Source organism: Camelus bactrianus, chromosome 9 (genome assembly GCF_048773025.1).
Source record: "Camelus bactrianus isolate YW-2024 breed Bactrian camel chromosome 9, ASM4877302v1, whole genome shotgun sequence".
Taxonomy (NCBI): domain Eukaryota; kingdom Metazoa; phylum Chordata; class Mammalia; order Artiodactyla; family Camelidae; genus Camelus; species Camelus bactrianus.
Window position 1 is genome coordinate 54,977,543 of NC_133547.1, and position 21,692 is coordinate 54,999,234.

Sequence of the window (21,692 nt, forward strand, 5' to 3'; positions counted from 1 at the left end):
TATGAAGGGCTTATTCTGGGACATTATTATGCAAACACCTTAATTTTTCTTTGTCTCAGGCCTCAGCATGCTTTAGAACTTTTTTTGTTTTGCTTTTTCATCATAATGGGGCTGTTCTTGTTCACTTTCAGATAAGACTGTGTCAGTTCTTCCAATATAACCTGTTAATTTCAAAGGACTTTGTAAGTTGGCTGTAATTCACATGCTCAGAATTGGGAAATCTGTGTCTTTTGAGATAGACGAGTTCCTTTTCTTTTTCTTTTTCCTTTTAGCTTTTGTTTTTTTTCCCCCCTAAAATACAAGAATGCTATTTTTCCAGGTGCCATGTGGCTCTTTGACAACACACAGGCTGCTTTAGTTGTTTTTAATGAACATTATCGCCAGCTGTTCAGCTGTGAGAATGTTATTTTTTTTATTTTCGAGGCTGATGGAGAGTCCCCTGTAAGATGTGCACCTTGAAGGTCGCAGTCTGAATCACTGATGCCTTCCTGGGTACCAGGTACTCTGTACTGCAGGGGGCACCAGGACTCCTCATTTCTTTAAGTACTTGAGCTGGTAAAGGCTTGGGAAAGTTGTCAGGTGGGCACCATCTAAGTTTGGACCCCGGTTTCCTCTTTGTATTGTCCTTTCTCCTCTGCCTGCCCACCCTGATGTGTTGGGAGGTTGATTGGTGGAAATTGTCTAGTTGCCAGATTTTCACAGAAGTCTCCAAGATGTCTCCTTCCCTGCCAAGCCTATACAAACAGAAGATTAGGAGGAGGGGTGGGGTGCATGTGGCTCTTCCCACTGTGAATTCCACCTACACTCCAGCCCTTTAAAGATTCTCCAAGACCATCCTTTATGAAGGATGCAGGCTTCCAGAAGACAAATGGGCAATCTCTTTCCCTAACTGGATGTGTCTGCTCATAGTGGGAACTGGCTCGAAGAATAGGAAAGAGAATCAACAGAGGCAGCAGGAAGGAAGGAAGATGGAGAGCAGTGGAACATCAGTAATTTTGGAGGGTCAAGGTCACGAGTGGGTCCAACAGATCAAGAGGAGTCTACTGAAGAATGAGCTAGTCTTGAGTATCCTCTGGGGCTTCATCTTACAATAATAGTTGTTAGAAATTCCCTGTCTCATACCATAAGCAGAAATCAGTTCCAGGTGGGCTGTAATCAAAATATGAGAGAGAAAACAGCAACAATTCTAGAATACGATTTAGGAGAAGCGCCTCATGACTCAGTGGCTGGCAACAGTCTCTTGAACAGGACACACCCAGACACCCACGTGCCCTGAGTCCATGTGTAGAGGGCCAGGTGTTTTACCATGTTTATTTTCTGCTCACACAATCGCATGAAGTAAAAACAACTCCCCTCTTCTGAGTCTCGGAAAATTAAAATTCCACATCTGACTGGCTGCCGGCTGTGCAAAGCTGATGAGTATGTGATGAGAAGTCTGATTGGAGTTCTTGTTGGTGCTCTCATCCCAGCCCACAAGTTGGCTGCAGTGATATTTGTAGTTAAAAATCAGGACTCTTTTCAAACAGAAGTGTGAGATAGTCTCAAATTAAGAGGAAAAAAAAAACAAAACACCTCCTGTTCATTAAGCACCTATCTATATGCCAGGGACGAAGTGAGCTCATTGATACACATGACCTTGTGCAATGCTCACCACGCTCCTGGGAGGCAAATATAATTAGGCCCATTTTTTAATAGTTGATGAAACTGATTGATGGAGAAGTGAAACCTCTTCCCTAAGGTCACAAAGCTGGCCAGGATTGGCTCGAGAGAGCCCTCTTCATTTACTATCCATGCCGTGCAAAGGGTAGGGGTTATTTGGCTGAGAAACTTTTCATAACGTATGCTACCCCCTGCTGGCGTCCAGTGTAAGATAATCTCAGTTTGCCTTCCATGCAACCATAGGATTTCCTTGTTGCTCCTTTTCCACAACCAGGCAAGTGTTTATTTTCCAGTTAGACTGAGGTATGTTTGGGGCAGGATTCACTGGGCTTTTGGAAATTCTTGCCAAATGATTTTAAATGGCACATCTAGCTGCAGGACCATAGATGTTCTGCACTTGATGTTTCAGAGTGGTGATCAGCGCTTCCTTTGGGAACAGCTTTAATTTTCAATTTTATACAATTCATAGAATTGGAATAAATATGGAAGGGTGCCATAGGGCAGAGGATAATATTTATTTTGTTATTTCAGGAAATATTTCCTTATTGTTCAAAAAGATTTAAAAAATAAAAGGTTCAGAAGCAGAGAGAATATCCCTGATGAAGATCACTTATCCTGCTCTTTGATTCAATCGTTTATGTCTTTGGCCTTCTCCTGTTCCCCTCCAAGATGATACACAAACTTTTCTATGAAATCTGTTTTTTTTTTTTTCAGTCTCTCCCTCTCTCCCCTTCTCTCTCCCCCCTTCCTCTCTCTCTCTGTCTGTAAACATCCGAGACTCAAGACAAGAAGTCGATGGTAGAATGATGCTAGTTTAAGGATGGAGAGGACCATGTGAAAGTTGTGAGAAGAAAGTGAATTCTGGTACCTCCTCCCCTCTGTAATCAAGAATTGTAGAAAAGATGCTTCCCTTAGAACTGAGAGTAGACTTGGTGGGGAGTGAGTGCCTTCTCTGTGGGACAGTCTCATGTGCAATAACACAAACTAACCTCAGAAAGAGATGCTGAAATGGCAAGTGGAACCGGAAAACCAGGAACACCCAGCCTTGGAGCTGATAGCCCCACTCCTCCCCCATGACTTTATTAGGCAACGATACTATATTATAATAGGATAAACCCCTCCGTGATGTTTTTTAGTAATTAATTGTCTCACCTTATCTTGTATTTTAAATTATTTTAGGTGTTTAGTTGAAAGTCACGAGTGAGTACCGCTGGTTTGAGAAGTGGTTTATCCAGGATGGAGAGTCAGAGAATAAACTTATGCAGTTGCTGAAATACTTATTTAGAAGGATAGGATCTAGACATGAGACATTTAGAAACTTGGCGTTGCAGCTTTGGGGGAGGGTGATCATCTGTAGAGTCGGGAAGGTTCCTTCAACTTCATCTGACCTCAGGGAGAAACCTACAGGCAAAGTACATTCAGATCTTACCTGTAAGGGAGGACAGCCAACAAGTCAGCTAATGCCCCAGGGGGACAGTGTCCCTGGATCGAGAAACTTCAAGCAAGCATCAGGACCTGGGAGAATATAAGAAGACTCCATAGTCTGTGCAAATAGAAGGCAATGGATTTCTAAAATCAGACAGCTTCAGTCTGCTAGGTGGGAAGCAGAGTTAAGTTTGTTTTTTTTTTTCAATTTTTACTGAAATATAGTTAACTTACAAGGCTGTGTTAGATTCAGGCGTATAGCAAAGTGATTTAGTTTTATGTATGTATATTATACATTTTTTTCAGAAAAGAATCATTATAGGTTATTACAAGCTATTAAATATAGTTCCCTATTCTATACAGTAGGTCCTTGTCATTTATCTACTTTATGTATAGTAGTGTGTATTTGTTAATCTCAAATTCCCAATTTATCCCTACTTCCCTTTCCCCTTTGGTAACCATAAGTTTGTTTTCTTTTTTTAAAAAAATGCTTTTGTTTTTATTTATTTATTTTAAATTTTTAGTTATTTATTTATTTCCCCTCCCTTAACGGAGGCACTGGGGGATTGAACCCAGGACCTTGAGCATGCCACTGAGCTATACCCCCCAAACCCCCATAAGTTTGTTTTCTATGTCTGTAGTCTGTTTCTGTTTTGTAAACAAGTTCATTTGTCTCTTTTTTTTTTTAGATTCCACAGATAAGTGGTATCATGTGATATTTGTCTTTCTCTGTCTGACTGACTTCACTTAGCATGATCAGCTCTAGGTGTGTCGAGGATAAAATTTAGGAAGTACTTTGAAGATAATTCAAAGATACGTAGCTTCAGGCACAACATCAAAACTGGATCTCATAAGGGACAGGTTGAGTGAGAACTCACTGTAGTCGTGTTTAAAAAGTGAAAGGTTAGGGAAACTCTGGCCATTTGATACCTCCTAACTCCTTTTGCCCAGAGCTCCACCGCCTGGTGTGAAGGTCAGATCCACAAAGCCCTGGTGAGATTCAGCTCCCTGACGGATGGAGGTAACTTGGAACCAGGTCAGTTGTAGCTTTTTACAAAGACAAAGTCAATGGCAGGATTTCAGTCATTTTAAGTCTTTGTTCTGTCCTGTTCCTGTGGATGCTCATATTTGCAGCCAGTGATAAAGATCCTTAAGTACTTTTTTTTTTATAACGTTTCACTGTTCTGCAGAATCAGAATAGTATCACGGAGGGCTGTGTCTGCACAGATTGGAAAATGACTCCCCGTAGCTTACATGCGAAAGGAAGTCATTTCAAGACTACTGGGTAGCTCATCATATTGAAAGGGGAATTGAAAATCAGTCAGGCACAGTACCTTGGCAGCTGTAAGAATCCTGTAGTGGGAGCACTCGGTCATTCTCCTTTGGAGACGAATGAGAATATAAACACATGGTTTACATCCACTGTCTTTCCCGCTGTGAGTCATTTCTCTTGAGATTCAAGTTCCAGGAAAGGGAGTCGAATTGTCCTGACTGTCCAGCAGAGAGGGGAGGAGTGCAGGGCACCGTGATTGACACATCCAAAGGCATTGATCAGTTTTGCAAAGAAAAATCCGAGTGCCGTTACTTAAAGAACGTTGGAAGTATTCTGGGCAGGCAAAACCTGTCTCTGCAAGTCGCATCACACTGGCAGGTAATGATTTTACCTGGAGTAGAGCTTTCCCAGTAAATCAGTTGCTAATGATGGGTGAAGTATAACAGCAGCTAATTATCTCACTGGCACCTCACTGCTTTTAGAGCTTAGCCACGGCAGGCCAGTGGCTAGGTGATTTTATTAAAAAAAGGGAAAAAGAGGAAAGAGCAAGGAAGAGGAAGAAGGAGGGGAGAGAGGAGGGAAGAAGAAAAAGCAGCTCAGATCACAGCCACCATCACCCAGGGAGGACCAGGGTGGTGGAATCAGTGCCTTCCTCCCTCACACCTTCCGTATGTACGATGCACCTCACACCCTTCTCTCCTCATGCCACGTGGTGGCTGGAAGAGCATGCAGAGAGAGCTTATCCCTAGAAAGAAAATCTTTTCTCTCGATCAGCACAGTCCAATAGAAATACAGCACTAGCCACGTAAGTGCTTTTAAATTTTCTACTAAGGAGCACGAAAAGCAAAAAGTAACAGGTGAAATTAATTGCAATAATTTGTTTTATTTAATTGAGTCTATCCACAATATTAGCAGGTCGACATATCATCAATACAAAATATGGACGAGATACGTTCCGCCTTTTTTCATGCCAAATCTTTGACAACTGGGGTGGATTTTACACTTACGGCACAACTGAGTTTGGACTAGCCATGTTTCCATAGCCATGTGTGACTAGTAGCTACCATATTGAACAGCAGAGTCTTGGAAGATTCTGGCATTCTGGCTTTACTTTGAAACATTGAAGCCCTTGTGCACTTATTGTGCAGTTGTATCTGAGGTGTGTGTGCGGGTCAGGTGTTCTGGTTTTCTTTTATTTTAAGCCAAAGGAGAGGTGAACAAGCTTTATTTCCACTCCATGTTAACCAAGCTCAGATGGTTGGTTTGTTTTTCTGATTCACTGTGGTCATTTTTTTTTTTTCCCAGCTTTTGTTCTGGAGGGAAGTCAATGTTCTGTGGAATTTCAACAATGGTTGCTTGGAGACAAAACAGAGAAGCCCTCTCCAGATGAGGAACACGAGGCCAGGTGAGAACACAGAACTTGTCCCGAGGTTGCAGGCTGGGGGTTGCAGAGCTGGGATTGCAGCCTCGTTTGCCTTTTCTGCAGCGTAGCCCTGAGCTTGGTCTGACGTCAGACCCATCTCATTTCTCTGCCACCGACCTTGGTGTGTAGCTTACTGGTCCCTGAACCTCCAGGTGAGGCTGGGGATGGTCAAGAAGGCTGGGGAACCAGATCAGGGATAAGAGGAAGTTGCCTCTAATTAGTCTGCTCTGTACAAAGGCAGTCACTCACATCCACGTCTTTAAACACGATAGCCTCGTGACTAAATGTTTGCAGACATGCCCATCTTAAAGCTTCATTCTCTTGGTTGCAGAGAAGCCATCTGTTGGGCACAGGAAAGTTTGTTCATTGCTACTAATCGTTCCATTCCAACCTGTGTGGATCATTTTTAATTTTTTTAAATAGTAGCTTTTTTCCCCTCGTTATGACAATAGTATATGCTTCATGTAGAAAATTTGGGGGAAAAAGTAAGTCTGCACCACGAACACAAGTAAATAAATCACCTGTTTTCTTAACAGTGGGAGGAAGCTCAAAATGGTGTATTTTGATATATTTGTTTCTGGTGTTTTTCCAAAATACATGAATATAACATATATACAGTTTATTGCTTCAATAACAGTGAGATTATACTGGACAATTGGTTTGTAACTTAGTTAGTTTTACCCTTTGCTTCACTGCTTCCTATGGTAGATTTTGGTTTCTGGTCATTCACTTGGGTCACCAGGATTGCTTCATACAAGTTTTTTCTCACTGGCCTCATGATCCAGCTGAGACTGGCCCTGTGCCGTGGGTCTCCATGGATGGGAAGGCTTGGACCAGGCTCACTGTGTCTTCTGGGCTCAGTGTGCCTGTGGGACAGGCCGGGCAAAGGAGGAAGGTAGGGGACCACAGAACTGACCAGCCACTCTGAATCCCACTGGCTTCCCTGAGGAGTCCAAGACTGAGTATCCCAATGGGTCAGTTTTTCAGAAGGTACACATGGCTGTTTTAGTACAACTGCAAAGACAGCTGAAAGGATGTCTGAGGGCTTCTGTGAGTTTGGAAGAGAGGGGTTGACCATGCTGGGGCTCGAGAAGGGGTGTTGAGAGGGAACAGAGTTCAGGACACATGAATGGATGTGTTCTCAGCCTAGTCTGCAATGGACAGACATGGTTACCTGAAACCTAAGACCCTGCTACCTGGCCAGCAGACCCCTGGTTCCAAACACACACACACACACACACACACACACACACACACCCAACAGCCCCAAGAGAGGCTTAGCAAACAGCAGTGAGGTCTAACCTTCCCCTCTTCAGGGATGTGGAAGCTAGATAAGCCTTGGGACGAGCAGCTGGTCCAGGTGGTGTCGGGGCAGTGGACAGTGATGTCCAGGCACGTCTGCCCCCATGAGTTACTGTTCCTACTTATCAGGCACATTTGGTTGGAGCCAAGAGTTCACTTCCACCAAGAGAAAGACCCTTAGTTTCCTTCTCCCAAGAATTGGGAAGCATTTGATGATATTTTCCCACTATCAAACACTGAGAAACAAACATTTCTGTTACTAGTTTTTTACAAGTACATTCGTTGACCTACTCCCCAAATTCATCATAACACGTTGTGCTGGTAACTGCAACAGAGAAGCAAGGGGAGAGATTTTTTTTCAGCTTGCTAATGTATGAATAACAGCATCTCTGTCTTTTTTTTTTCTTTACTTAAAAAAATAAAGTGTACTGTCTCCCAATAGAGAAGATGACAGGGGTGTATGCATAGATAATTACATGAATTTAGCTGTTTGTCTAGGGAAATCAGCTCTCTTTTAAAGAAGTTGTTTTTTCTTTTTTTTAAATGCTTTCTCAGAGTACTTTTCTGCTGTTGATCACCTTCCGAGGGTTGACAGTAAGGTTTGCCAATTTCCTTCTCCCAGAAATGTGCTCACGTCAGGATTCTCTCCCGCAGTGTTCCTACAGAGCTGTGAACTGTTCTTCCCTCAGTGAAAGAACAGCCAAGCCCACCTCCAGCCAGGCCACTGTGGTTCTAGAACATTCTGCCACTTACACGCTGTGTGGTTCTGGGCAAATCATACCACCTTCATGAGCCAGAATCCTCATCTGCAAGATGAGAATGATTCTCTTTACCCCATCAGGTTCCATGTGGCTACAATGAGATCGTGATGGTGAAGGCTCCCGAGACAGCACACAGCTTATAAAAGTGCCAATAAATATTACTGTCCATCTCTCCCTCCCATCAGAATAGTGACAACCGTCCCTGCCGTTACTGAGCGTGTGGCGTGTGCTGGGCATCTCATATGCTCTTGTTTAACCCTCAGAACATGGAAACAATCTGATGAGGTATTACCAAGTCCTTTTGCAGATGAGGAAAATGAGAGATTTAGAGACATGACTCTGGTTCCTTCCCTATAAATGAAAGCACGAGAATTTGAAGCCAGATGCATGTGACTTTAGAATGGCTCATCTCATGAGGTGGCAAGCCTCTTGACCCTCTCCATCTCTTATACCACTTGGGAGTAAATATGAGTACCCGCTGTTAGGTACTCAGAAAGACTCCTCTTTCCCCACAAGGAGACGCTGCCCCTTCCCCACACCTCTGTGCTCCAGAGCAGGTGGAAACCAAACCCTGCTCCAGGCTCACTTCTGTCTGGTGGAGGACTCCCTTGCAGAGAGAGGGACCCAAAGTGCCAGGTCCCCAGGCATCCTCTGCCCTTCAGAGGCACCTGACCGCTCAGCTCCTTGCTATACACACTCAGAAGCTCACGGGAGAGCTTGTACCACCACTGCAAGCAGCATCTCCCCCTGTGCCAACTTGGAGAGGTGGTGAGACAGTCTGGGAGACAGTCCTTCTGCACCTTGCCAACGTGTGCTGCCGGTCAGTTGCCCCCCTTTTATGAAAATAGCCTATTGCTTTTCATCCATATATGGATGCAGGGCGCTTCTGCCGCAGCGATGCTCTGCGAATCCTTCTCTTTGCATCTGTGGATTGCTTCTGGGATCAGGTCCTGTGCTGGACGAAAGTGGGGGACTCAGTGGCAGCCAACACAGGGTATGTGAGGAGTGCCACCCTCTCTGGTCAGGAGAACAGACACCACACAGAATATTCCATGTAAGGGTTTGCCAGAGACCTCTGTGCAGTTAAGAGAAGTACAGAATGCTATGCAAATGCAAGACAAGGGGGTCTAGAAGGACCTGAGATGTAGGAGCTGTGGGGGGCTGCTTCCCTATTGCTGCAGTAACAATATGCTTGGTGGCTTAAAACAAATCTTATGGTTCTGAAGGTCAGAATTCTGAACTGTGTCTTTAAAAAAAATTTTTTTAATGAAGTATAGTTGGTTTACAATATTCTGTTAATTTCTGGTGTACAGCATAATGTTTCAGTTATACATACATTCCTTTTCAGATTCTTTTTCATTATAGGTTATTACAAGATATTGAATATAGTTCCCTGTGCTAGACAGTAGGACCTCGTTTGTTTATCTACTTTATATATAGTAGTTAGGATCTGTAAATCCTGAACTGGGCCTTATAGGGCTAAAATCAAGGTGTTGGCAGGGCTGTGTTCCCCCAAGAAGCTCTAAGGGAGAATTTATTTCCTTACTTTTTCCATCTTCTAGTGTCTGCCAGGATTCCTTGGTTGGTGGCTCCCAGCCAGTAATCACATCACTCCAACCTCCACTTCCGTAGTCACATCTCCTTCTCTGACTGTCTCGCTTTCTACTTTCCGTGATAAGGACCTATATGATTTCACAGGAACCATCTACATAATCCAGGTTAATCTTCCCATGTCAAGATTCTGAACTGAATCACATCTGCAGAGCCCCTTCTGCTTCTGTAACAGAGTCACAGGTTTCAGGAATTAGGATGCAGACATTAGTGGGGAGGCCATTGTTCTGACTACCACCCAGAGTAAAAGAAGAGTTGAGGAAAAAAATAGGGAAGAGGAATCCTTCAGAAGAGTAGCTGTGGGAGGGCACGAGGGAAGCAGGTGTGGTGGGCAGCCAGAGAGAGTGCCTTACAGAAAGGTCTAGAGGCAGGAAGAGATTTGCTGCCTGGACCTGAAAGGGTCCTGGGTTGGTGGTATGGGGAAGACGGAGAGTGAGAACACATGAGACCAAAGCAGCTGGCAGTGGTCAGCTCGTGAAAGGTTGGGCTGTGTTCTGGGAGGACTATGGAGTGAGCACATAGGTAGGGAAGGGATGAATCCACATCTGTGCTGTAAAAGATGACTTTGAAGTGGGGGAAGGAGGTAGAGGTCAGTGGTAGAGTGCTTGCTTGGCATGTCCAAGGTCCTGGGTTCAATCCTCAGCGTCTCCGTTAAGTGGGGGAAAAAAGAAAGAAAATGAAGAAAAAGAATGACTTTGGTAGTTCTTTGGGGGATCAGATTAGAGGGGGCAAGAAGGAATTCTGGGAGGCACAGCAGTGAGAGGGAAGAGAACACGGCGGCTTGTCTAAAATGTGGGTTCACATTCAGGAGATATTTAAGAGGTGGAGTCCACTGAGATGGGCAGGAGGCACCACTGGTGGTTGAAGGTGCGGTGTCAGGGTGACATCAACAGATGTGTGAACATCTGGGTGACTGGTAGCACCTGCATGAAGACAGGAAGCTTGGAAGGAGTGAAGGTGTGTGGTGAGTATGTGAATGAAGTTTTGGACCCAGCTTGAGTTGCTGGTATGATGTTCAAGTTGAGCTGTTGAGTAGCCGTATTGATGTGGAATAAAAGTCAAGGCTGGACCTCTTTTAGAGACATTTATTCAAACTGTAAGAGGAGATACGGTTTGGAAGCACACAGGTTTACCTGAGCCCTGTTTTCCCATCAACTTTCTATGTGACTGGGTCAAGCCATATAGATCCTCAGAGCCTCAGTTTCCTTGTTTTAAAAATTGGTGGTAAAATTTCTGTCCTGCTGATCAAACCCACATTGTTCTGAAACTCAAAAAAAGTAAAGAGAAAAGTGCTTTGTAACTTTTAAATGTTTTATAAGTGCTATTTTTATGTTTTTTTTAGTAGGATTAATGATTAGGATAGCTAACTTAGGAGGGAGGCATATTACCATTACTGATTACAAAATAATTAAACCAATTTTTTTAATGGAGGTATAGTCAGTTTACAATGTTGTGTCAATTTCCAGTGTACAGCATAATGCTTCATTCATTCATATACATACATATATTCTTTTTCATTATAGGTGACTGCAAGACCAAAATAATCTTCATCACATTTAATAGTATTTTGCCCACCTTCTCTTTCCATGGATGAAATAGTTCCACTTCCCATATTGTCTTTGAGATGCTATATTCGAATCACTTGATTGTCTCTGTGGACATAGCTGGTCCTGGACAAAACTGCCAGGACAGTGGCGGTGAGGTAGGGGTCCTGTGATGGGCGGTGGGCAGAGGCCACAGGAGATTGCTCACCGGAGAGGAGATTTGGAGAACATTCCTTGAATGTTTACTCTCTGAGCATCTCACAGCTGCCTTACAAGATGGGTGTTCTTTTCCCATTTTACTGGTCAGGAAGCAGAGTTTTGGCAGCATTCATGGACCCTGTGGAGACTGATGGGTGATGCCGTCTTCAGTCTTTGGAGTCCCTGCCCTCCCTCCATACCCAGAGGCTCTTGTGAACAGGAAGACTGGGATTTTAGTGTCCCTTTGTTCCCTCGAGGTGCTCATTGAACTGACACTTCTCTTGTTTAAAAAAAAAAAAAAAGGACTGACTGATGCTCACTGAGATGTTTTTGACTTAGCTGTGAGCTCCCCATCCCAGAACAAAGCTTCCTGAAAATAGAAATTCTTGATGTTAACTAGATTTATTGTGGTGATCATTTTGCAGTGTATACAAATATTGAGTTATTATGTTGTACACCTGAAACTGATATAATGTTTTAGGTCAATTATACTTCAGTAATATAAAAAAAGAGAAAATGGAAACTCTCTTTTATTGTTGTTTTTTAATATTTTGAAGCTCTACTGGGTATGTGATACTTCTTTTTTTTTTTTTTTTTCACTGAACTAATGATCCCTCTCTGTGTCATTTCTAGTCTAAAAAATGACTCAGAAATGGCAATGGCTCCCTTTGGCAATATTTCAGATGGAGAGAAAGTCTAGAAGACTAATTAATTCTGGAGTGCAATCTGGAGTCTCAGCTTTGGCTCCCTACTCCGTAGACTCATAAATCTTGCTGAGGTTGGAGCTCTTTTCTGAAAGATACTTCTCCAGATTCTGTGTCTAGCCCTGCCCTAATTCTTACTTGGCATAAGGAAGCCCAAATTCCTAACCTGCCCAGGATACAGGGTAGTATTTCCCATCTGCTTTCTTTCCTTCGGAAAACAATTCAATGCATAGAACCAACCAAACAAAAATGTAGCAGACACGTGTGTTTTCATTGTAGTGGCAAAGTCTGGGATAAACGCCTTCTCCAGCAACTAGGCTTTGTCCTTGTTTGCTTCAGTCTCCAGGAATTTCTTACACCTTGACTTGGTTTCTGATGTCATATTTCCCTGTACAGATGCAAGTTACGATGTTGATACTCACTTTGCATTTGAGAGGAAGTTGTTCCTGCAGCCCTTGTAGTTTAGGGAGATATAGCAAAATAAGTCCTCTTTGTGTGATTTGTTCCCCAATCCCATTATCACAAAATTATCACAAAATGCCCCTGAGAATTCAAGTTCATATTAAATTTCTGCCTTTCAGAGAAAGGACAATTTGGGCAAATAAATGCTCATTAAAATTTATTTAGAGGGAATATTTTCCATTAAGGTGTTTCATTATTTAAGAAGAAAATAAAAGCCTATGCAGTGCTGCAGAATGCTCACACCAGCATGGCATTTCAGATAAATTACATTTGGATAAGGATGAACGTGTTTGGGTTGGGAAGGCTGATTGATTCTAGCAGGTACTATAGTGGCATAATTATAAGCCAGGTTGAAAGAAATCGCTAAAAAACAAGGATGAACCCAAAGGAATCCACCAACAAGCCAATAAAAAATTATTCCATGTTGGCCCTGAGGTTTGGGGCCTCCATCTTGGTAGAGCAGGCCCTGGTACATCGCTGTGAGTCTAGGGGTGGTTAAGGGGCTAGACAGGCAATACAGGGGGTGAGAAGCAATAACGGGGAGACTGAAGAATACAGAGTCATACTCAAGGCACCACATTTCATTGTTTTGGGAGCAAAGGAAGGATGACTGGGGCCAGATGTGGGGTTTGGCCCATGAGTGAGCAGCCAAGAAATTTAAGTAACCACATATTTCTCTCAAAGAACTGCATTTTCCACTCACAACTTTGGCTTGATTATTTTCTTTCACGCAGCTTCAGGCAAGTTCTCAAGATGCCCTCTTTCTGCATCAGGGAAGTCCCTGGCCCAGACAGCTTGATTTAGCTCTCTCTCTGAACGGATTTAACTCTCTCTCTGAACAGATTCCAGTGTGGAGGCGGTCCCCACACCAGCAAGCAATTCTTGGGACACCAGCTGCAGGTCCTATAACTCAACTCCATTCTGACACTAGCTACTTGAAGAGGGCATCGGACTCCACAGATCAAGTGTTCAGTCCTCCGAGACTGCCCTCTCTCTCCCTCCCCCTCCTTCCTGCCCACTTAGATGCCATCTGCAAGCCCATGTGGTTACCTGTGCTTCTGTCCAACTGGCTGGAAATCAGAGGTTCCCAAGAGCCCCTCTTTGGGTTCAATTAATTTGTTAGAGTGACTCAGAGAATTCAAGAGAGGCATTTTCTTACTAGATCACCTGTTTATTACAACAGAGTAACTTAGGAACAAGCAGATTGAAGAGATGCATAGGGCAGGACTTGGGGAAAATGCATGGAGCCTCCAGGCCCTCTCCAGGCACACTGTTCTCCCAGAATCACCATGTGTTCACCAACCTGGAAGCTCTCCAAACCCTGTCCTTTTGGGTTTTTACGGAGGCTTCATTATATACACGCACGACTGATAAAAACATTGGCCAGTGGTGATTGATTCAGCTTCCATTCCCTCTCCCCTTCTGGCAGATGGTGGGTAGCAGGTGAGGATACTGAAAATTCTAACCCTCTAATCAAGGTGGTTGGTTGGTTGGTTCCCCTGGCAACTAGCTCCCATCCCTAGGTTACCCAAGGGCTTTACTAAAGTCACCTCCTTAACATAATAAAAGATAACTTTATGCCTCTATCACAGGCAATTCCAAGGCTGAAGACCAAGTATATATTTATTATAAATCACCATATCACACTCTCCATCTCCCCACCCAGGTCTCTTCCATGAACCCTGTTTCTGCCTCCACATTCTCCCTGGGTGGCATCCCCTGCACACAGCTGCCATGGTTACTCCTGTCTTTCCATTTTTCCCACTGCTCCTGGAAGCCAGTGTGTTTCACAAACTCTGGGGGTATGTGGATACATCCACCTTGTTTACCAATTGCAATTCTAGCTCCTTTGTCACTCCCCAGGCCACATGATGGCATCCTGCTCAGCCAAGAAGAAGAATTGAGCTCACCACAGGTAGGCAGACCACTACCTTATCACCCACTGTTTTGGGATCTGGGTCAAAGAAGTCCATTAACTGCTTCAGGTCTCAATCTCATCATCAACAAAATGAGCATTAAAAAAATACCTTACAGTGAAATTTTGGAGATGGAATGAGATAATGCATAGGGAAAACACAGCAAGTTGCTATTGATTCAATATTAATTAACAACATTTCACAGGCTGGATACTACACAGTGTTTCCTGGTCCTTGTTTTCATCACACTCACAGTCTGCTGTCTGGAATGTGGTTGGCAGTCAATTAATGTTAACTCAGAGTGGCACAACCAGAAAACAAATATTTCCTTTTTCTATGCATTCAATTAAATGCTTAACTTCTTTACTCAACTGTGTATATGATCAACATTCATTTGCAATTCGAAGTGGGTTTCCTGCCATACATTAGAACTTCCACATGACAAGGGCCAAATCAGATTCTTATACAAAAAACCATTTGGTAAAAGCTTCTGATGGATTTAGCATATATTAGGAGCAAGTCTCATATACCCCACTTATCAAGTGATATCTAAGATGATTAAGATATGAAATATGTGCTTACTAACTGAAATAGACAGTTGCTAATTTGTTAAAAATTGGTATCATTCTCCTTCATGTTGTTTTCCAAGTTAACTAACTGCTGACTAACTTGAACTTCAATAAGAATAATCACCCACACTTGTAAGACCCATAAGGTAAAATGAATTGTAGTTTTAGACAGACCACGAGTACTTTCCTTTTACTTGTTCTACCTTTTAAACATCATTTATTGTGTTTGCTCGAGGAGCTCTGATTCTTCTGGGAAACAAAATTGATAGCAAGTTTTAGATGTGCACTTTTTAGAAATAACAGAATAAAGCAGAAAAGAGGGAATCAAGGTATTCTATTTTTCTCAAGCTATTTCTGGAGAACCTGGAGCTCTTAAGTCCCATGCTTCTAGTTGACAACTCTTCCTATTTACATGTTGCCACCTTACCAAGGGTCCCATTTTGTATTTTCATGTTTTTTTCCACTGGAGTCAGTCTTGGGGGAAATAACAGGGACATTCCAGGACCTGTCCTGCAAGGAGGGTCAGTGCCACATTGTCAGTCATGGAGACAAGAAGTGCTTGGATCTTAGAGGATCTTCAGACACCTGTATCTTCAGGTACCTAAACCCTCCCAACCAATATATGTTTAGTTTTCAACTTAAAGCCTTAACTCTAGGTTCCAGATTGAATTTTATTCATACATTAGATGCTTATTAGTCAAGTGTTTTTTTTAAATTTATTCTTGTGCAACTGTTACTCTTTTATTTACTTAAAAGAAATTGAAGTATAGATGCAATTGTTACTTTTAATTCAACCGCAGAACTTTATGGTCATCCTTATTAATGTTCAACTTAGTTTGTCTCATTGTGAATACAGACACATGGGGAATTAACATGACAAGTCAGTGTGTGTTTTTGTTTGTAATAATTTTTTATTTCTCTTCAATTTTGAGATTTTTTAAAGAATGTATCTTCTTTTTTATGGTGGTGTGGTTGGAAAAGAAAATATGGATTTGGGCTTTGGTCTGCATAAAACTATAGAGAAAGCATTACTGGTTTACTTACCAGGAGTCAAGTTAAACAGTGTTGTTCCCCCACCACTAATTATATATGCTTCAAGTTCACATAAATAATAAGCAGAAAATTTAACTGTTTATAGAGGCCAGAAGTAAAGAAAAAATATTATCATTTCCTTAGGGAAAAAAATTGCTATTTTAAAAATACATGAATAAGCAGGACATTTAGTTGATGTCCCATAAAGTCAGTGCCATATAGGTAAAGACATGTGTTTGGACAAAGCTGCAGGAGACCTAACAAATCCTAAAAGTGATCTGCTGATATTTTAACTGCCACCAGGACAGAAGTCAATACTCTTTAGGGGAAGATAATGTAATACAGAGTCTCATTCACAATGTCCAGCAATCAATAAAGAAGTTACCATATATGACAAGAAGCAAGAAAAGTGCCAATAATAGACATAATAGTCAATACAAACAGACCTAGAGATGATTCAGAGTTGGTAGGCAAGGACTTCAAAAAACTGGATAATATGTGAAATAAAAGAGAAGAAAAGATACAGTGAATGCAAAATTGAGTATTTCAATGGAGAATTGTGTAGATTACAGAGAAGCAAATGAGTGTCCTAAAAATAACAAAATGCAACATTTGAAATAAGGAGCTTAGTGGGTGGGTTTAGCTGCAGAATGAACACAACAGACAACAGGATTAGTAGATTTGAAGAAATATCAAAGCAAAGGTCAGTTTACAAGAAGCATGAAGAGCAATGAAACAAACACCAAAAAAAAAAAAAAAATGAGCAAAAAGGAAATACGGGATATTGTCAACAAGTTTAATGTGTGTGTCACTGGAAAATCAGAAAGAGGGGAGAACAGTTGTACAGAAATTATATTTGAAGAAATAAGAGCAAAAACTTTTCCAAATCTGGTGATGGATATTACTCCATTGATCAAGAACCTCAATTAATAGCAAGCCAAATAACTAGAGGATACCACACCCAGGTACATTATATTCAAACTGCTGAACATGAAAGAGAAAGAGACAGTCTTAACAGTGGTTGAGCTAGGTGTGCAGTTTTTTGTGGCTTCGGGGACCTGCACTGGACCACCAGCTTTGAATTCTTCCAGCTTTACCTTGTGCTTGAGATGGGGACAGGTTACCAGAGGTTTTCTCCATCTTCCTGTGCCATCCTCAGCTTTAGGCTTTCCCTCTGAGCCAGAACTTCAGAGATCATTTTTCTGCATGCTCTTGCCCTCCTCCTTCCCGTGTGGTAGACAGCTGTCTTTGGTAATTTTTACTCACTGTCCCGGTTGGGGGTTCTATAGGGTATTCTCTGGTTTTCTTTCTTAAACCTAAATCTTAGGCTTCTGTTGTATTTCTGGGCTTCACTGGAGCTTACCCAGTGATCCTGCCACTCCTACAGAAATAGAGTTTCTAATTAGCTGAGCCCAGATAGTTTCCTGAGACTCTCCTAACAGTATTGAGTTTTCCCCTTTTTCCTTTCCCTGGCTGCAGTGGGTCTCTGTCTGTGTTCTAAGTTTGACAGTTCTTGCCACCCTTTCCTCAACAGCTTAATGATTTTGTTCCACAGGGAAGGAGAATCTGGGTAGGGTTTTATGCCTTCTGTACCACCCTGTCCTCCATCTTTCTTCTATGTATCCAGTTATGTCCTCGGTTAAAGAATAACCTGTGAGTTGGTACAAACTCCCTTTGTGTCTGAATCTCCCAGGGGTTCTGTACTCTCACACTTGCCTACACTGGTCATTAACATTTTTAGCTGAAATCCTACCCACTTGTGTGGCTTACATGGCTTGAGTTGGTGGAGAAAGTAGAATAATCTCACTCAATGCAAAGTTCTATCTGAATCAAGCCTTTCTCTGATTCCAGGGAGTGGAACCCATGCTGGGGGAAGGAATACTTGGCCAACCTTGGCCATGGGGTTAGTTCTCTTGGTCTAAACTCATTCTCTGCACCCAGCCCCAATGCTAGGCAATTCCTGTATTTAGATGTTTCCTTTTTAGGGAGCAAAGGGCCATGGCTCCAAGCCATAGGTAAATTCCTAAAACTGTGTATTTATTTTATGACTTAATAAAGTATGTCCTCTTTAAGGTTAAATGTCATAACCATTAAATTCCCTATAAAACTTCATAATCTGTGGATCCATGCAGAGCAGAAGGAATCTTCTCAGACCCTTAATTAGACACACGGGCATTCAGTGTAAACTACCCCAAAAAACAACTCATACTGGCTGGAGCAAGACAACTGGTCTTTCCAGGGGAAGTGTACTTTAAAATGTACTCTGAGGTCCAAACTTTAGAAAAGTGTTAAAAAGTCAAAAGGGTGAAAGTACTTATCATGGGGGAAGAGGAATCCCTTTCACCGCATTACCAGAACTTGTTGTTTGCTTATGTGATAGCCATTACCCCCATTTTGATTTTTAAAGATCCCAGGTTTTCTCAGGTCCCCACCTTCCTTGTTGTGGTAAGGTTCTTCATTAAGCCTATCATCCTATTAATTTCCCTTGCTAGGCACTGGTTTAGGAGCAGACATGGGAAAAATTACGGCCCAGGAGGTGAGACGTGTATGTGTTTCTGGGATAGGACTGCTGGGTGGATTGCTAACTAAGACTTCTTTGGTTTTTTTAGAAGAGAAATTGTGACAAAAGCCCTTCTTCTTTCACTGTATTTAGCTGGCTGACACCTGGGATGGTGGCAGCCAGTCTGTATTCTAGCAGAGCAGCAAGAGAGAAAGAACCTAGCTCCTTGATGATGTCATTGAGACACTAAAATACAAATAAAGCAATCATAAAAGTAATTAATAACTTACTTAATAACCAAGCAATATAAATAACTAAATAATGAAATGATAGTATAGATAACTTTAAAGTATGTATCAATGTTCTAATTTAATTTTAATTAATAAGTATCTTGTTTCTTTTAATAGTCAATAGATCTTCTGTGAAAATTGTTCTGCATGTAGATGTATTTTTGGTGTATTTGTGGGAGAGGGTGAGCTCTGCATCCTTCTATTCCTCCATCTTAAAGCCCCTTATTTCCTCTATTAGTCAAATGAAAATATATCCTTACTGGAAGACACCTATGATACAGAAGTATATCGACTTAAATGTGGTCCTTTCTCTTTACCACAATCTCCCTTTCCTGGCCCTGATCTCACTCACCTCCTGAGATGTACCCACTGGCCACTGTCGGATATGTATTCTTTTCATTCTTTTACTTTGTATTTGAGTACTAATATACATTTACATTTGCACATGTAGTTTTATTTTACAAAATGGTATTTTAGCACATGTAGTGTCTTCAAGGTGTTTTTTCCCACTGAATTTGAATGTCTTTAGGTTATATTTTGAAGTCATCATGAACAGTGTGTATTTGTGTACATATAAAAGCAATGCAGTAAGGTAGACTCCTAGAAGGAGACTTGCTCCATCAGTGGCTGTGACTATTTAACTTCTGGCTGATACTACCAGACTGCTGTCTAAATCAGCTTTAGCACGTTATGCTCTCACCAAAAGTGTATAAGAAAAAACATTTTATATTTTCTGGAAAACTTTTTGGAGGGCAATAGACAATCATACTAGTAAGTTGTTTTGTTATAGGTATTTTTAGAGCTTTGACACAGCATTTCCACTTCTAGGAATTAATCCTACAGATTTAATTACACAGATGAATAAAGATATATCCTAAATATGGCAGATACAGCAATACTTATAATCTTGAGGAATTAGAAACCACTAAATGGTCTGGCAAAAGGCAATTTGTTAAATGAATTATGATATGACAGACTATGTGTTTGAGAAGAGAGATTTACTATGTCAAATAACCACCTAGCTCAAGGAATGTATATTCAAAGAGCGTAAACCCTGAAATCTAATGGTCTTAGTTCCAGCTGTCTTAGGACAGCTCCATGAACTTTTACCCCGTTGGTAAAAGGTTAAGATCTAGCAAATGAAGCAACAAAGTACAGAATTTCAAATTTATATTCTCAAATGTTTTATTATAATTTTTTAAAGGCAAAAAATACACAAACTATCTAACTTCAGGACTTAAAAGATGAGTATCAAAATCAACCAACAGAAATCAGGAAGAAAAATTGAGATGAAAGCTATGAAAATTTAGATGTGAAAGCAGAAATGTTTGACAGGATACACGGAATTGTAGCAGATACTTCCAGCCCCACCATTCCTGTCTTCTTTCCCAGTAACAGAACTTTGATTTTTTTCTTTTTTTCAGATGGAAATCTACTCAGGCTGCATTCCTAGTGCTCCCCTGCCTCACACTGTAGCTCTATGACTAAGTTCAGGCAGATGATATATAACAAAAGTACAGTAGGAACTTCTGGGAAGGCTAGTAAAGGGGTTGAATTATTGGTGAAGTGATTCTTTTATCTTTCCCTTCTCCTGCCTGCTGCTGGCCAGAAACATGAATCTGATCATTAGAGCTCCAACAGTTGTCATGAATGACAAGGATCACCCGGGTGGAAATCTGGTGTTGGGAATCGGACCTTCAAGACTAGATCTGGGTCCCTGATGATGCCAGGGTGCTGACACACAGTCCCAGGCTGCACACCTTTGGACCTCTTTTCCATGAGAGAGAAATGTTACTCTGGTCTTGTTTAAGACACTGTTCCTTAATTTCTTGTGTGATAATACTACATGTTCTATGTTACATGATACAAAATACACATGTTTGTTCTTTAAAAGGAATAATAAAATAAAAAGAGTAATCCCTGGCAAACCTAATTGAGAGAGAAGGAGAGGGAGAGAGAATGTTAATAATGAGATACAATACAGAAAAGCTTACAGACTTATAGTAAAGCATCTTGTACAAACTCATGGTAATAAATTTGGAAACTCAGAGAAATGGCTAACTTGTTATCAAAACATAAAATATCGCATTTGACCCAAAATGATAAAGAAAATTTGAACAGACCAATAACCATAGCTGAATTCAGTAGCAGGCTCAGATGGTTTTACTGCTGAGTTTAATCTAAATTCACAGATCATGTAATTTCTATGCTATTTAAATAATTCCAGTCCACAGAAAACGATAAAAGACCCCTAATTCATTGTATAAAGTATTGTAAAGATAAAACACAAGAGAAAATAAGATGAATTTCAATTACAAATATAGAAGCAAATATTTCAAATAAACTATTTTAAGTCTGAATCTGGCTATCCATTTATAATATTATGATATAAACAAATGGGATTAATTTCAGTAATATGAGAACTTCAGAAATAGAAACTTTATCAACATATTTCATTATATCAACAAACTAAAGGCTATCAATAGATGTTGAAGAGCTCTTCAATAAAATAGAGCTATTGTGAATAACTTGAGTAAAAGAAAGCTATCTAAACAAATGCTATTTAGCAAAAATGGTAAAATATGAATGACATTTACCATTAAATACTGGACTCAGTATTAAGCACTTTGCATATTTACTCATTTTTCACTTTGGCCCTTTGAGGAGGAGACTTAATATCCCCCTTTTAAAGATGGCGAAAGTGAGGCCGAAAACGGTTATTTAAACAAGCCAGTTAGCGAGGAGTCAGGTTTTGTACTCAGGCAATCTGATTCCAGGTTTTTTTTCGTTCCCCTGCGTCCAAACCTGTTTATTTGGTCTCCCCTGACCTCGGCCCGTAGCTTCACCCGGGAGCTAGCGAGGACAGGTTTGCTGCCCACTGAATCCCCAAGACACCTCGGTCCCTGGGCTTCTCGCAGTCACCTGGTCCACCACGTCCTTCCAAATCAGCCCGTCAGCATTCAACGGTGACCACGCCCCCAGCATGGCACCTGGCGTGGCGTCCTGCGTGCGTCACGGCACAC

At 41.5% G+C, this 21,692-nt stretch overlaps 1 protein-coding gene across 13 annotated transcripts in view; it reads left to right on the forward strand.

Annotated features, from left to right (window-relative positions):
- LOC105079804 (uncharacterized) overlaps positions 1-21,692 on the forward strand; it is a 429,087-nt gene that overhangs the window by 42,953 nt on the left and 364,442 nt on the right. For 7 of the 13 annotated variants that reach the window (XR_012509222.1, XR_012509216.1, XR_012509217.1 and 4 more), the window contains one exon: positions 5,663-5,762. Coding sequence is in view for 9 of the 13 variants with exons in the window: in XM_074370390.1 (XP_074226491.1) it covers positions 5,663-5,762 (100 nt within the window). In the remaining 4 variants the exon portion in view is untranslated. Of the gene's footprint in view, positions 1-5,662; positions 5,763-14,225; positions 20,991-21,692 lie in introns of those variants that run through there. The other 6 variants (XM_074370397.1, XM_074370394.1, XM_074370399.1 and 3 more) reach the window with 1 other exon arrangement.